This window comes from Psittacula echo, assembly GCF_963264785.1.
Source record: "Psittacula echo genome assembly, chromosome: 3".
Lineage (NCBI taxonomy): Eukaryota > Metazoa > Chordata > Aves > Psittaciformes > Psittacidae > Psittacula > Psittacula echo.
In genome coordinates, this window is record NC_137736.1 from 92,021,186 (window position 1) to 92,035,776 (window position 14,591).

At 34.3% G+C, this 14,591-nt stretch overlaps 1 protein-coding gene across 1 annotated transcript in view; it reads left to right on the plus strand.

Moving 5' to 3' along the window:
• The window catches only part of DIAPH3 (diaphanous related formin 3), a gene marked incomplete at both ends in the record, with an annotated part of 228,909 nt that overhangs the window by 47,121 nt on the left and 167,197 nt on the right, over positions 1 to 14,591 (plus strand). The window contains 8 exons of the mRNA XM_080614298.1: positions 8,739 to 8,849; positions 9,282 to 9,400; positions 9,548 to 9,664; positions 10,796 to 10,914; positions 11,043 to 11,107; positions 11,706 to 11,810; positions 13,384 to 13,722; positions 14,269 to 14,383. Of these exons, the coding sequence (XP_080470424.1) occupies positions 8,739 to 8,849; positions 9,282 to 9,400; positions 9,548 to 9,664; positions 10,796 to 10,914; positions 11,043 to 11,107; positions 11,706 to 11,810; positions 13,384 to 13,722; positions 14,269 to 14,383 (1,090 nt within the window). The remainder of the gene's footprint in view (positions 1 to 8,738; positions 8,850 to 9,281; positions 9,401 to 9,547; positions 9,665 to 10,795; positions 10,915 to 11,042; positions 11,108 to 11,705; positions 11,811 to 13,383; positions 13,723 to 14,268; positions 14,384 to 14,591) is intronic.

Here is a 14,591-nt window from a genome sequence, read left to right on the forward strand (position 1 = left end):
TGTCAGACTTTCAGGACAATGTAACATTTGTCTCACTCCATCAAGGGCCTTTTTTTTTTTTTTTTTTTGTTTGCATGTTTTTTTAGTCCTTCTTGGTTTACTTGCTTGGTACTTTTGTTCCTATTTGATCAACCAGAGAAATAAAAATATGAAAAGTTTCATTTTCTGTTATGCTTATTTCTATTGTTTTAGTATTATCAATAAGGAAAAAAAAAATCTATATAATATATATTAAGAAAATGTTATTTTAAATATAACCAAAGAATGATAAAGTCCAAATACAGAAATTAGTTTTAGTGTTGAATAATGGTAGTTCAGTGTCTCTTTGTATTGGTTAAGCAGCTTTATTCTTTCTTTGGCATGAATATGGATATCAATTAATTTTGATTCAGAAGGGAAAGATGCTACTTTCTTTACTAAAATGCAAAAGGTTTTGAGAACTTCCACATCCATCACCACACTTATATAAAATGTGTAAATTTTAATACTATGTAGGGCAGTGCTTCTCTGAGTATTCTTTGGTAGCTTACAGGTATTCAGAGTTCTGAAATTAACAAGATTTTGTTATGAGTATGAGGCTTGCAAAAGTGCATAGTTTTAGTATCAGTAGAAAAGCTGTCTGTAATTCCCTTTGCTTTAGAGTTAAGAAAGCATGTGAAAACTGCCTTAAAGTCAGCCCCTTACTTTATTTGAAGCAATAAGTAAAATACATTAATCCTGTGTGCTTCTCACTTTACCCTGATTGGTACCCAAATGGGCATTTCACCCCTTTCCTCGTTTTTAAAAATTAAATAAAAATATAAGGGCCTCTCTAGAACTATAACTGTGTCTTGCAGATCATGCTGAAGATGAACAGATAGTAGCTCTTTTTGGGAATTTACTTCAGAAATTTTAAGCCCTTGTGAACAGTTGTTGGTAAAGAAGCCTCTTTAAGAAAAAGGTTGATAGCATTATAATGGCAGTTGAGACAATTGATATGCAGGGAAAAAAGGTCATAACTGATTATCTCTAACCACTTAGATCTTTCTTATAAATATGAGTCCTTTCATACTCACTGTTCACAGCGATGCTCAAGTCTATTAGTGAAAATTGCTGATTAGATAACCCAGTTAGTGTGGAAAACTTCAGCTGAGTTTTTAACTGTGCAGTTAACAGCTTTTATTTTCATGGGACTGCTACTCAGATATTAAGCAAGTACTTTTCTACCAGGTATGCCTTCTTGTGTTTGTGCTACACCTCCATTTGGTATTTTGCTATCCTCTTAAATAGAACATAAGAGCATTATTAAAATTGAGAATTCACTCTACATGTTGCAGTTGCAATACTTCAGCTAAATATATTAGTTTGCCTTCACTGAGAGTGTTACCCTAAAGTTCCTGAAAATGGGTAACATCTTGCTATTTCATTTAGTGTATCTTGCGTAGACGCAGAAACTTCTGCTGAGAGTTCTCTTTTTTTGAGTTAAAACTTCCATTTGAACATGTTCTTTCCACTAAAAGGCTCTTTATCTTTTTCAGACTTCACAAATGGTTGCTAGATTTCTTTTTTAAGACTGGAAAAACCAAGGTTGCTCATGTGAATCAGTTGTAAACTTTTATAACAATGCTATTGACCTGTTGGTTAATTTGACAGTGTTTTAATGGAACAAAAGTTTACAGTTGTCAGTTACTTGGTATACTTGCTTTGATTACGAGGTTGATATATGTAGACTTGCTGTGTGGCAGTTCAGTTTGACACTAACTACTGACCTTTTCAGTTTTGAGTTGCCTAACATTTCTGCTACTTGAAGGTTGCATGTATAAAGGACCTCTGTATGATGATTTTTTTTATTTTTAGTGAAAGCTCTATGTATCTACTTTTTGCATTTGTTGAAAGCTAACTATATCCTCCCTTTTATCTTTTACAAAATCCAAAGCTATGGAAAGCATACTTAATATTTTTGGTTAAAGACAAGATTGGTTTTACCTTAGTTTGAGACTGTAACTATAGCCTGGAGTAATACTGAATTTCTGGATTTGTTAAAAGTAAACGTAGTTTAACATCTTAGGCTTGTGCTTGAGAAAATGTTCACGGGGTAATCTGGTATCTTATATACTTAGGATAACAGTGTTGGTTGTTCTTGTCACGTCACAGCTCTTCTGACACAACCCATTTTGATATATTTTAAGACAACAGCTACAACAAATTTTGTCTTGTGTTGTACAGTTCTTACTCTTCATGGAGAATCAAATGAATGGTTCTGCTTTCTAATTATCATCTTTCATCACTGTCCCCTAAGCAGGCGATTTAACTAGTGGAAAGCGTGCTGCTTTTCTGTAGAGTTCTTGTTGCAGATGCCACCTCCTTTTAATTTTTCCAGTTAGAACTGAGAACAGGTACAATGTTGACGCAAAGGTGCAATTCCTCCTTTTCCAATTAAGTTCCTGAAAAATGAGCATTGATCATCCCTGTGGAAGCCTGCAGATGTTTCATGCCTGTCCTAGAAGTGCTTTTGTGACAAAGTAAAAGGTCTTGTCTATTCATTGATAACATTACCCTCACACTACTTGTCATTGTCAGGGAATTTTCATCTTTCTTTTTCATCTAATAATGTGAGATGGTATAGTCTGTGATATTTTGGTTAGCTGAATCACTTAATGAGTCTTGGTTGCTCTATGCTAATGAGGTCTTTTCCATCACTGAGTATGTAATAGGATGAATTACAGCAAAGCTCACCTTGTCTAAATGTAGGGACTGATAAGTGTTCAAGATCCATGTAAATGTACATGCATCTGGATGATATATCTCAGTCATTACTAAGAATTTTTTGTCATTAATAACAATAAAGAATTGGTGAACACTGATACAGTTTCTGTACCAAAGCCAAATCTACAGCCAGTTTAATACTGGCAAGCAGAATTTAACTTAAATATGCATCTTTAGAGCCTTTTCTACAAAAGCATATTTGGAGTAAGAGTGAGAAAAGTGAAGTAGCAAATCTTACTGCAGTTCCTCTTATTCAAATGAGCAAGTTATGAGATAAGAAGATACTTGCCATGTAGTATTGATTGTCTTGTTCATGCAAGAGAAAAGCTGTTCAAAGCTACTGGTATACACCTGACATTTTCCACCAGAAAAGGACCAAGTATATCCTGCCTGGTCATCAACTGGGAAAAATGCAAGTTTAAAGTACAGACTGTGGAATCCTTGGAAAATGCACCCTGTGACTGGACAGACATCATCAGTTAGGACTGGAATTAGAAGCTGTAACTTCTCACATAGCAGAATATATCTGATCTCATTGGTCTAGTTTCCCATGGAGGAAAGTATTAAAAATTTTTGCTTTCCGGGTGAACTGTATCATCATTAATGAAAAATTCTTCACTACCAAATATGTGTGTATCCATCAATATATGCCCATCTCTTAGATGAACAAAGTCCAGTATTGTAGGTTTCCCTACCATGTAACAGCAGGGTGTTAAAAGCATTCCATATAGAATATATTCGCAGACCTGAAAGCTCTCTGAAAACTAACAGGATGGATTATACTTAGCTGAAGTTCTTTAGGGATGAAGGAGGAAATGAAGCATTTAACTGGACTACCACATGAAGAGAAGGCTTTGCTTTTGGCTTGTCCCTGAAGAAAAGAAAGTGTCTCTATATGCCTTCACTGCATGCCTGTTGTAAACGGAAGGGTACTCTCAAAATGTAATTAACTGTCTGGGTTAGAGGTGCCCTTCTGGAAAGAGTGTTTAGAAATTGCACTCCTCAGCACCACAACAAAATTTTAGAAGGTACACCAGAGAGCTGTGTATTATCTAGAGCCGAAAATAATTTCATTTCTTCATGCATCTTCTCAAGTGCAAACTGACAAGAACCTCCACCTACATCATCTACAACTTTTAATGAATTGCTTTTAGATATAAACCATTTCCCCACCATGTTTGCTCACAAGACTTGTGTGTTCCTAGGAAGCTAATTTACCTATCATTACTATACTTCATACTACCTCAGCAGTAGTACCTCTTCTTGTGTTGAAGATGAAGCATCCTTTTGATGTGGACACAGCTTTCCTATCTTATGTCTGTGGCTGAAGATTCAAAAGGCTGTCAGTCTGTTTACAGAATCTTATCCAAGGTAATTGAGTGTAAAAGAATGCAGTTAGGGCCCACTCATCTGGAGTGCAAGCAATGACTGATTGTTCTGTGTCCCAAGAGTTGACATTTATAAAGCTGTCAACTGAGGTGTCACAGGCATTTTGTTTAAGTGTTATGTGCTCTGAGATTTGTCAAGGAATGATGCTACATTTGAGATAATTGTTCTTCAATTTTTTCCTCAGTTAGGAACATCGAACATGAGCCATTATGAGTGGATACTCCTTGGAATTGTATGTAGTATGAATGCACATAGAGGCCATCACTTGAAAAGAATTACTCATCCGTAGCTTCCTTTCTTCCTTAAATTTTTTTTTCAACTCTTTGGACCTTGTTTTCTTTGGTGTGACCCTTTATTAGCATCACTAGAGAATGGATGGTCTCTTTCTGTGGAAGAAATTACTATATCTATTGTTTCTACTGCATTTCTTTGATTAGTAGCTGTACTCTCAAAGTAGGAATCAAACTTGTTGTTTGATTAGTGTTAGATCTGAAGTCAGTAATTTAATGATTCTAAATACCAGTGTGTTTCTTCAGAATTTTTAAGCATGCTGTTAAACAAATTTAGCACTACTTTAAGGTAATAAGATCCTAATCTGGTATTTTTAAACAAAAGCCATGTACCTCCGTAGTTTAAAAAAAAAAAAACAACAAAACAACAAAACAAAACTCATGACAGACTTTGTTTTTCTGAGGCCTTTTTGTGATTGAGACGTTCTCACTAAACAAATAGACACAGATGGAAGTAAAATATCACACTTTGTAGATCAGGAACAAATGACTGGCATTTGTAACCCAGATGGGACACACTGCAGCAGCCATAATGGTACTCTATAATATGTGTTCATGTTTAAGCTGATAAGTTGGGTCCCTAGTCAATGAAGACAGTAGATCTTAAGTGCCCTGGTCACTTCATGTATGTTGTAAAGAAGATCTTTAAAGCTTTTTTTTAAGATTCTAAGTTCTAAAAGAAGAATCTAGTAGTGCATTGATTAACAAGAATGGGAGTTTAGCAATGCATATAACTACATATAGGTATCTATCTACATGGAGGCATGTAAATGCAGGTATCTCAGGCTTGAACTGTGTTGTCTTGACAAACTCTTGAGAACTCCAAGTTTATTCCTGTTTTACATAGACACTAGTTGAACTAAGCTTGCTACTTTTTTTATGCTGACTTACTGTCAAGCATAGGATAATATTTATATATTGTTTTTCCAACTGCAGAGTTTAGGATTGCAAAAAGTTTCTTTGTTCTTAAATCTTCTCTCAATTATTGGTTAAAGTAATTTTCTTAAAAGCCACTCAAATGCTGTTCACCAAGTTGTTGTTTTTTTTTTTTCCTCTTGGTTTTTACATGTTCCCCCAAAATCTAACTTTCCAAACTGCAGTGTTACTAAACTGTTCACAAGCTTGTTTCCTCCTTTTGATAGAATTAACCACATTTTTTTCCTTATAGATTTTAGATTCACTAGACAGATCTATCTTGCTTCACTCTATTTCTAAGTGAATGAATAATTTGAAATTATTGCAGTTGTGTAGTTTAAATGTTATATGCTAACTGCTGGATACTGAATTATGGTTTCATAAGTTTTCATACAGCAAATTGTTCAAAGGTAGATATACATAGGCAATGCCTTGCTTAGATCTGTGTTTGCTTCGTCATGGATAAACTTTTCTCACCATGCTTTTTGTTGACTTTTGTTTTGGAACTTTCACTATTTCTTTGTATTATAGAAATAGTTTGTTAGTAGGTCTTTGTCTTGTTTATTCCAGGAAATCAAAAGTATATTCTGCTTATAACCTGAAATTGAATTCCCATGTGATCAAATTTGACTAAGCTACTGGAACAGCAGTTCTTTTTACTGATATGTTTCTTTTCATTGTCGTATCTTCAGTCTGTGCTATTTCAGTAGCAAATCTGCGCGTGTACCTTGTTGATTTGGAAAATTAAAAGAAAATGCCTTTTTTTTTTTTTTTGGCAGCAATTACACCTGTAGACATCCTTTCATCTAAATTGCATTGCTATCTCAAAGATAAAACTAGATTGCTCTTGATCAGTATTTTCACAGTAGCATACTTTGTTCAGTCTCTGATTGCCTCATTGATAATTTAAATCAAGTGTGATAGATGCTGATTGCTTGCTTAGCAGTCCATTCACATAAAGGTTGGCATGAAAATATACTGTGTTTTAAACTGCTGATAACAATGACAAAGGTTCCAATTCTGTTGTGATCAAACAACATGGAGCTTGACTTTATTTGAAATGTGAATGTAACCTTGCAGTACTGTATGTTATTATTGGCTGTATGATAATGTTGTCCAATGGAGTCTACAGTTATTGAAATGCCTCACTGATGTTGACAGTAGTACAGGTGTTTATGGCATCTGTCAATGTGCTGAATTACTGGATTTGAATGGCAGAGGTAATTCAATCAAGAAAATGGAATTGAATTAAAGCACTCCAGAGAGGTAAATGGTTGATGGTGTATGATAGGTTTCAACTAAAAAAGATCAAAATTAGATGAAGTCAAAATGTTCATCATGGCGGCTGAAGAAAAATAAAAATACTGGTAAAATGGATGGTTTGGTAAAGTGTACCCATACTAAAGCAAGTATGAAAAGGTTTAAGAATAAAAAATACAGCCTGTATTTAGGTAATAAGAGAATATATTCTATAAGGTATTGTTGCACTAAATTTTAACTATTTTGGTTGCCTGTGTTTTCTACCACTTGTTGCATCCACATTCTCCGCCACATTGTGACCCTGCACATTAAGGGCCCAGAGAATACACCTTCTAGACCAAGGCAAGAATTTGTTGTTAGTCTAAAGGAAGTCTTAATGGAGTAATCAAATTACTGTCAGTAACGCTAACACAAGACATTCCTTGTCTCTACTTTTCTATGCTGCATTTTACTTAGGGCCATATGGCTATCTGCTAGTTACAGGAAACTTTGTTATGAAAGAGTAAGCTTTGTGCCACAAACTTGTACAAGACTAAGCAAAATCTAAAGCTAGTAGGGTGCTAGTCATTCTGTTGCGAGACAAATCTTGTTGCATCTAAATAAGCCAAAACAAAGCTCCAGGCAGGCGAGCCTAGTCTCTATAAAGCCTGATGAGTCTGGAAGCACGTTAACCTGTTACTAGCAAAAATAACACCTACAAGGACACATATTCTGAATAAGAGTGTAAAGGACATGACAGTTAAATAATGAATATGAAGAGCTTTTCCAGTTTCCAAAAATACTTGGCTGTGCAACACTAGACTCCTAATTTCTTACTGGGTGCTGTTAAGATTGGTTTTATTCAGTTCACTTCTCATAAGTGGACTGAGCATTTTTGGTGGGTTTAAATTTTTATTGTTGTGTGCAGTTTAGATGTAGGTAAGTCTAAGTATGGTTTTTTTATTTATGTTTTGGTACTTGTAGTTTCCTTTTTTGGGGGTTAGCACCACTGTTTGCTACCTAGTGTTGGATGATGCTTCAGTAGTAATAAAGAAATATTAGAGTAACTCTTAGAAATTGTACATATACGGAAACAGGCTCCAGGAGTAATACAAAGGTTTTGCTAGGATTTGAAAAAAATAAAGGGGAAGTTAATGAGTCATATTTTCCTTTAGGTTTTTTAAAATGCTGTAGACATGCATGTAGAATCAAATTGCATAAAATTAGGGAAATAACACATTCCAGGGAGGAGAAGTGTCATAACAATTGTTCTGACAGGCATTACAAAGATGAAGAAGCCACTGTGACAGTTAAAGCCCCAAATTGCTATAAATTTAGCAGCTTTCGAAGTGGGTTGTTCAGAGAAGAATAATAGGATTGTTTCTTATTTATAAATGTAATGAAGTCCCAAATCTGAAAGGTCTTTCTCAAGGGAACATATTTAAGACAGAATGGTCAAGGTTGTGGTTCTAGTACCTATATTCCTATTTAACTAATCTCATTTAAAACTGACTGTTGGTAATGTAGTGGCAATACCTTTCTGAAAGAAAACACACCGTATGTATCTATTCCTTGTTAACGTGTAGGGTTTTATACTGTTACTTATTAGGCGATGATCTAATTGATCTCATTGTAAAGAATACGGAGAAAGAATAGGAACAGAATTTCATTGCTTTGCATTTTCTAGCCTTAGATGTTGTTTATTTTCTTAATATTTTTGTTAATTTTTTATGCTTTTTGTTATTTTTTTACACACTTTGCTAACAATATGAAAATTGTCTTGCAGTGAGAAAAAAAAACAATAGCAAGGAAACATCACTTCACACCTTATGTGTGTTTACATTGACTTTTATATGTTGAGAATTATACTTATCAAAGTATTAGCTCTATGCTGAAGTTCATTCACTAAAAGGAACTTGCTGTTTGTATAAAATTAAATGATTCAATGAAGTCAGAGACTTTCATTTTTATGGAAATTTGTTAACTAGTGTTTGGTATTTATAGCTCAGGTAGCTGATAAGAAATTTAACTACCTTAGTTATAAGATTACAGTAGATTGTTAATTTGACATGATGTAATTAGTAGTTTGTTGTGTCTTTTTGACTGTGATGCATATTGAAATCTAAGAAATAAAATAGTTTAATATTTCCTCTGTTACAGGTAGCTTGCATGCAGCTCATCAATGCTCTCGTTACATCTCCTGATGACTTGGATTTTAGGCTTCACATCAGAAATGAATTTATGCGTAGTGGATTGAAAGAGATATTGCCAGTAAGAGTCTTCTAGTCTCTCTTTGCGTTACTGTTTAAATTATTGGTCTGTTTGAGCTTGAGAGGGAGAATGGGAGACCAAGTTCTAATAAACTATTCTCAAGGGCATTTTATTAACTCTGGGCATGAACAGTTAGATATGAGAATCACTGTTAAAACAGGAATGAAAAAGTGAAGTGTGCTCTCTTAACTTTGTTGATTCCTTAGCATTTTAGCATTCTGATTTAGAACACGTGACAGACTGTTGTGCAGACACTTGTTAAGCCAAGCTGAAGACATGTTTACCTTTTCTTACACCTTTACTTAACTCGTGTTCTTGTAATTTTAAACTTTTAATAACATAGACTTATGGAAGATACTAAAAGTATAAGGTATGTTTACCTCATATGGAAATGCTAATTTTGCAAGCCTTCCTACTATTTCTTCTTTGCAGCGATTGAAAAGTATAAAGAATGAAGCATTAGATATTCAGTTGAAAGTCTTCAATGAGCATAAGGAAGAAGACATGATTGAATTCTCTCACCGTTTAGAAGATATTAGATCTGAACTAGAATATCCTTTTGATATCTGCAAAGAAACATGAACAAAATTAAGTGTATAAAGGACTTTCTGGTATAATTTCTGTTTACAAAAAGTTATCAGTCAATATTTGACTGAAATATTTTTTTCCCTTGCTATTACTCTCCTTAACACTTTTACTGAAGTAAATGATGTTTACAACATGGTGTGGAATACAGTTAAGGACACTAGCGCTGAAGGATATTTTCTTTCTATTCTCCAACATCTTTTGCTGATAAGGAATGATTATTTTATACGGTATGTTTAACACTATGTTAAATGTGAATTATGGGTTTTGTTGCCATTCAGTCCATTAATAGAAGATTTCTTCTATAAATGTAATGATAAATACAGCTTCATTTTTTTCTGTGCAGATTGTAGTTCCTAACTATTCCTGTGTGAATTTATGTTCCATAGTATCAGCTCTGAATAAGATTGCCATCTATATGTTCTTGTTTCTTCTGCTTAGGATACAATTTCATATATAAATGTAGAAAACTATTTTTGTTGATATCTGAACCTTGTTGACGGCAAGTATAAGGGATTAGGTCAGGTCTCTTTAACTGGCTATAAGTCATGGTAGTAGCATTATAATATTTTGGTGGCTTTGAGTCAAAGATCAAAACCAAGTACGCACAGAAGTGCTCTTTATACAGAAAGCTGAACATGTGCTTAATTTAGAGTAGCTTTTGGTTGGGAATTGAGTATTCTCAATATACATTATAGATCAGTGTGAACATGTTAGTGTCCCTTGGAAAATTCATCAGAAAAAATTACAGGGAAATAGTTAGGAAACTCTTAGATATGTAAAGCTGCCAGATACTTTCTAAAATCTGCTCATATAGTTTTTGAGGAAACTGGAGAAACCAGATGCGAAGCATACAGAGAAGGAAAGCAGTCTGTTTTCTGCATAGCGTTCTACATAACCTTGTGTTTCAGGCAATGTCTAGCATAGATGTACCCTTAAAGGTTAAGATTGCTTGCCTGACATGGGTACACCAGTGCTAGACCTCTTCCACCTGCAAGCTGTGAATTCAACCCTTTCATGTTCTGGGTGAGTGACACGGCTGTCATACACCCCAGCAATTTAGAACCAGGTGGTTTCATTCTTTTTACTGAAACAGGGCTGCAATGAATCCATAGTTGAAAATTCACAAAACCAGAAGGGGTCAATCTGAAGGAAGAGTCTTCTCTTTACTTGGAGGAAGCAGAAGGGAGTCCTTCCTTCTTGTAAGGGGAGAGATGCAGAGCTTATAATTAGGGTTTGCACCTACACTTCTATGGAAGTAAGTCATCCCAGACCTTTTGACCTTAATGTGTCCACAGACAAGATTTTAAGTACACATTTGAAAGTAAATACACTGTAAAAGAACTCATCTTTGTCTTTAGTCCGCAGTATTTCAAATTAATTGAAGAGTGTGTGTCCCAGATAGTGTTACATCGAAGTGGAACAGACCCAGATTTCACATACCGTAAAAGATTAGATATAGATTTCAGCCACTTAATAGGTAAGTACTGTATTTAGAAATTATTACAGTATCATAGTTCTTTATATGTTATAAAACCCAAGTTGTACATGTGACTAAGAATCTTGTGTTGCCCATATATGTGCAAGTGTGTTTGTTTATTTTTCAAGATATTTGTGTAGATAAAGCAAGATTAGAAGAATGTGAAGAGAGGGCTTCTGAACTTTCCAGAAAAGTAAGTAATTTTCAAGTTATGTGATCATAAGATGGACACTGGGGATTACTTAATAGCTTCATGGATGGTGTAACTGAACATGGCGTAGTTTTTAACTTAAAGTTACTATTTTTAAGTTACTATTAGTTTCATGTTTATGTGGGAATTTGAATGTTTCTTGTGGACTGAAAGGAAGAGAAAAGTGCTTAAGAAAAGATTAAGAGTATTTTTACTATTTATTTTAAGGTTTCAAGTATGAGTCTCTCAAAAATCAACTGAATACTTGATTTGAACTGTTATCAGTTTCTTCAAGATAAACTGTGTGAGAGTAAGAATTGACTCATTTGTATCTATGGACTGTGTTACTATACATCAAATTTTTAAGCTACTTTGCTTGTAGTTTAAATGCAATACTTTGGCATTTCATATAGTAAAGACTTGCAGTAGTAATAGAGATGGTACATCCACTTACTAGATACATGGAAGTTAGAATAGCAAATAATGTTGCATGTTCTTACTATTGTTAACATGTGAGCTTTAATAAACACAAAAGGACATGTTGGAATCTAAAGAAATTATACGGAACTGACTAGTATTAACAACTTTCTTTTTTTCTTAGTTTGAAAAAGATTTTGTAGTTCATCAGGAAACTCAGGCCCTACTGCAAAAAAAAGAAGAACGAATCAGTGAACTTGAAGCAGAATTGCAAGCTTTTAAGTCACAGGTATAAGATTTTAAATGAGTGTATGAAGTATTGTTTTTGGAAGGGGCTTCATTTTGCATCTTTTGCAGATTGTGATAGTGCAGTTGTTTTGTTTTTTTTTTTCCAAAGAATTTTTGTTATTGATTGTTATTGACTGTTCGTTTCCTTTATTTCTGTTTTACATTAAGTATTGTGATGTGGCAGTAATTAGCTTTTTGACTTCCCAGATGATCCTTTTTGTGCCTCAGCTCTGTTAATTAAACTAGTTTTTATGTTTCATTTGGGTTTGCTTTCAGCGTCATATATTTCTGAAGTAATTAACCACATAGGGTAATAAGTCTTACACTTTTAGGTTAGCATTCATCACTATGATTTTTATCCCTCCACAGGAAATTATTCATTATGCAGTTTGCTTTGCTGAAACCACACTATGGATATCCAGCAGTGAAAGAAATAACCTGTAGTTGGATAAGAACTTTGCCTGATAATTTTTCAATTTTCAAGCATAGATGTTTTAAAATGGGATAGAGACGAGTAGTGCAGGATTTTGAGAGTAATACTTGAGTTAACTTGTAACTGCTTCCGCTCTAAAAACTGTGTAAGGAGACTGAGTGACCAAGCGATTTTGTTTACATGATTATGTTTAATAATTGTCATACAATCATTTATCCCACTGTTATTGCAAAACTTGGAATGATTTGTGACTATCAAGTAATTGATTACTACAACTTAGTACTCTAAAACCCATCTAAAGAGGAGTCTTTAGTTTCCATATGGCATCAGTTGCTACTTAGCATGGCTACCTCCAGCTTCTATGACTGTTTTTCTCCTGGTCTTGGTCCTTTACTCTTTTGTTGTATTTGGTGTTTGTTCGTGTATTTCTTTCATTAGTAGAGCCAAATTGTTAAGTGTCTGTTTGTCAGTGTCTGTTCAGAAATTTAAACCAATAATACTGCAGTGCATGTATTCATATTCATTTGTATTTATTGATATTTAGCTATTTCCTTTTAAAAATATTAAATCCTTTGCATGTTGTATTTCGCTTCATTTAATAAAAAAAAGATTGTTTCATCTCATATTTATTAGTTGAAATGTTAATACTTTCACCAGTAGATAAATATTTCTCATTAATTCTTTTGTCATCTTTGTCATGTACCTTTTTATTAATGTTTGAAGGCCTATGAAAGAAGTTCTCCCAATAGTGGAAATAAATATATTTTTTCAGACTTACTGAAGTACTGAAGGCCTATCTTCATATAGTATAGGTGTCTTCATGATACAGAGTAAGAAGTCAATATGTAAGACAGATGCATTTTCTTGAAGAGTTTTTTTTTTCATCATTACTTTGTGCTTTCAATTCTGTAGAAAATACAGGAAACAACGTTGTTTACAATATTAGAAAATATCTGTTGAGAATTCAAATTATGAAATACAAAGCGAATTTGCCTCCTTATAATTCATATTTGGTGGTCCTGTGGAGTTAAAAATGGCACTAACTTACAACTGGATTGCTGGATTTAATCTGTAAACTATGATTGTTATGGCATTCTATTGATAAAGATGTGAAGCTGAATATGAATATTTTCTTTATCAGTATGGTTCCTTACCACCTGGTTTTCTACCATCAACATGTGGAGATGCATCTGTTGTTCCACTGGAAGCTGCAGGACCACATCAAATTCCGCTGCCACCGCCTCCTCCACCACTGCCTTCTAATGGAGCAATTCCACCACCACCGCCTCCCCCTCCTCCTCCACCACTTTTGAATGGCTTGGGAGTTTCTCTCACTGGTGATAGTCATCCTCCACCACCACCTTTCCCAGGCCTGCTAGGAGCACAGTGGTCTCCACCTTCATGTACTTTGCCATTTGGAATGAAGCCTAAAAAAGAATTCAGACCTGAGGTTACCATGAAAAGACTCAACTGGTCCAAGGTAGTACTGATTGATATAAAATCTTATGTAGAGCTTAGGGTAAATAGATTGTCAGGCATAAAATTTATATAGACCAATTGTTATGTTAGTTAAAATTAGGCAAGATATGAATATTTACTGCCTTTAGTTTTCATTATTTTCTAAAAACTGTATTGCATTGACTCCTGAATCATCTGGGCCAAGTATATGTGATGTTCTGAGATGCTTGCAAAAGTCAGTTCTGGTCTAGAATAATGCAACCTTGATACCAGCATGCTTCCTTGATTCTACTATGCCTTCTGTTTTAGCCAACTGTTTACATTGGATCAGTCACTGCCGTGTACTGATAGCTATACAGTTTCTAAGCAAGTGTCTTGCATCTCTCCAACCTGGACTGTGGAAAGAGGCATTGTAGGTCTCTCCGTTTGTCCTTGTTGTGAATGTATTATGTAAATTTTATGTGTTTTACAGAGCTCTTGAGTATTTAATTTGCTTTAGACTCTACAGAGCAGTCTTTGCATAGTATCAAAATAATTAATAAAATTTTGTTTCATCTCTTAATTGTAGATCAGGCCTCAGGAAATGACAGAATCCTGCTTTTGGGTTAAAGCAGAAGAGGACAAGTATGAGAATGCTGATATGCTTTGCAAATTGGAAATTACATTTTGTTGTCAAAAAAGGGGTAAGTAGTTGATTGCTTTAATTTTCAGCTTTTAGAAATATCTTTGAAATTCTTGGGGCTTAAATATGCATATGAAAAAATCAGAATATAACATAAATTTTGTGGATTTTAATTGGAATATGTGAAGATAACAATTTGAAAAATTGTAGACTGGTTAAAGCAGTAATATTGAACTATTTCACTTAAAAGGTGACAGAAATTGTGTGAC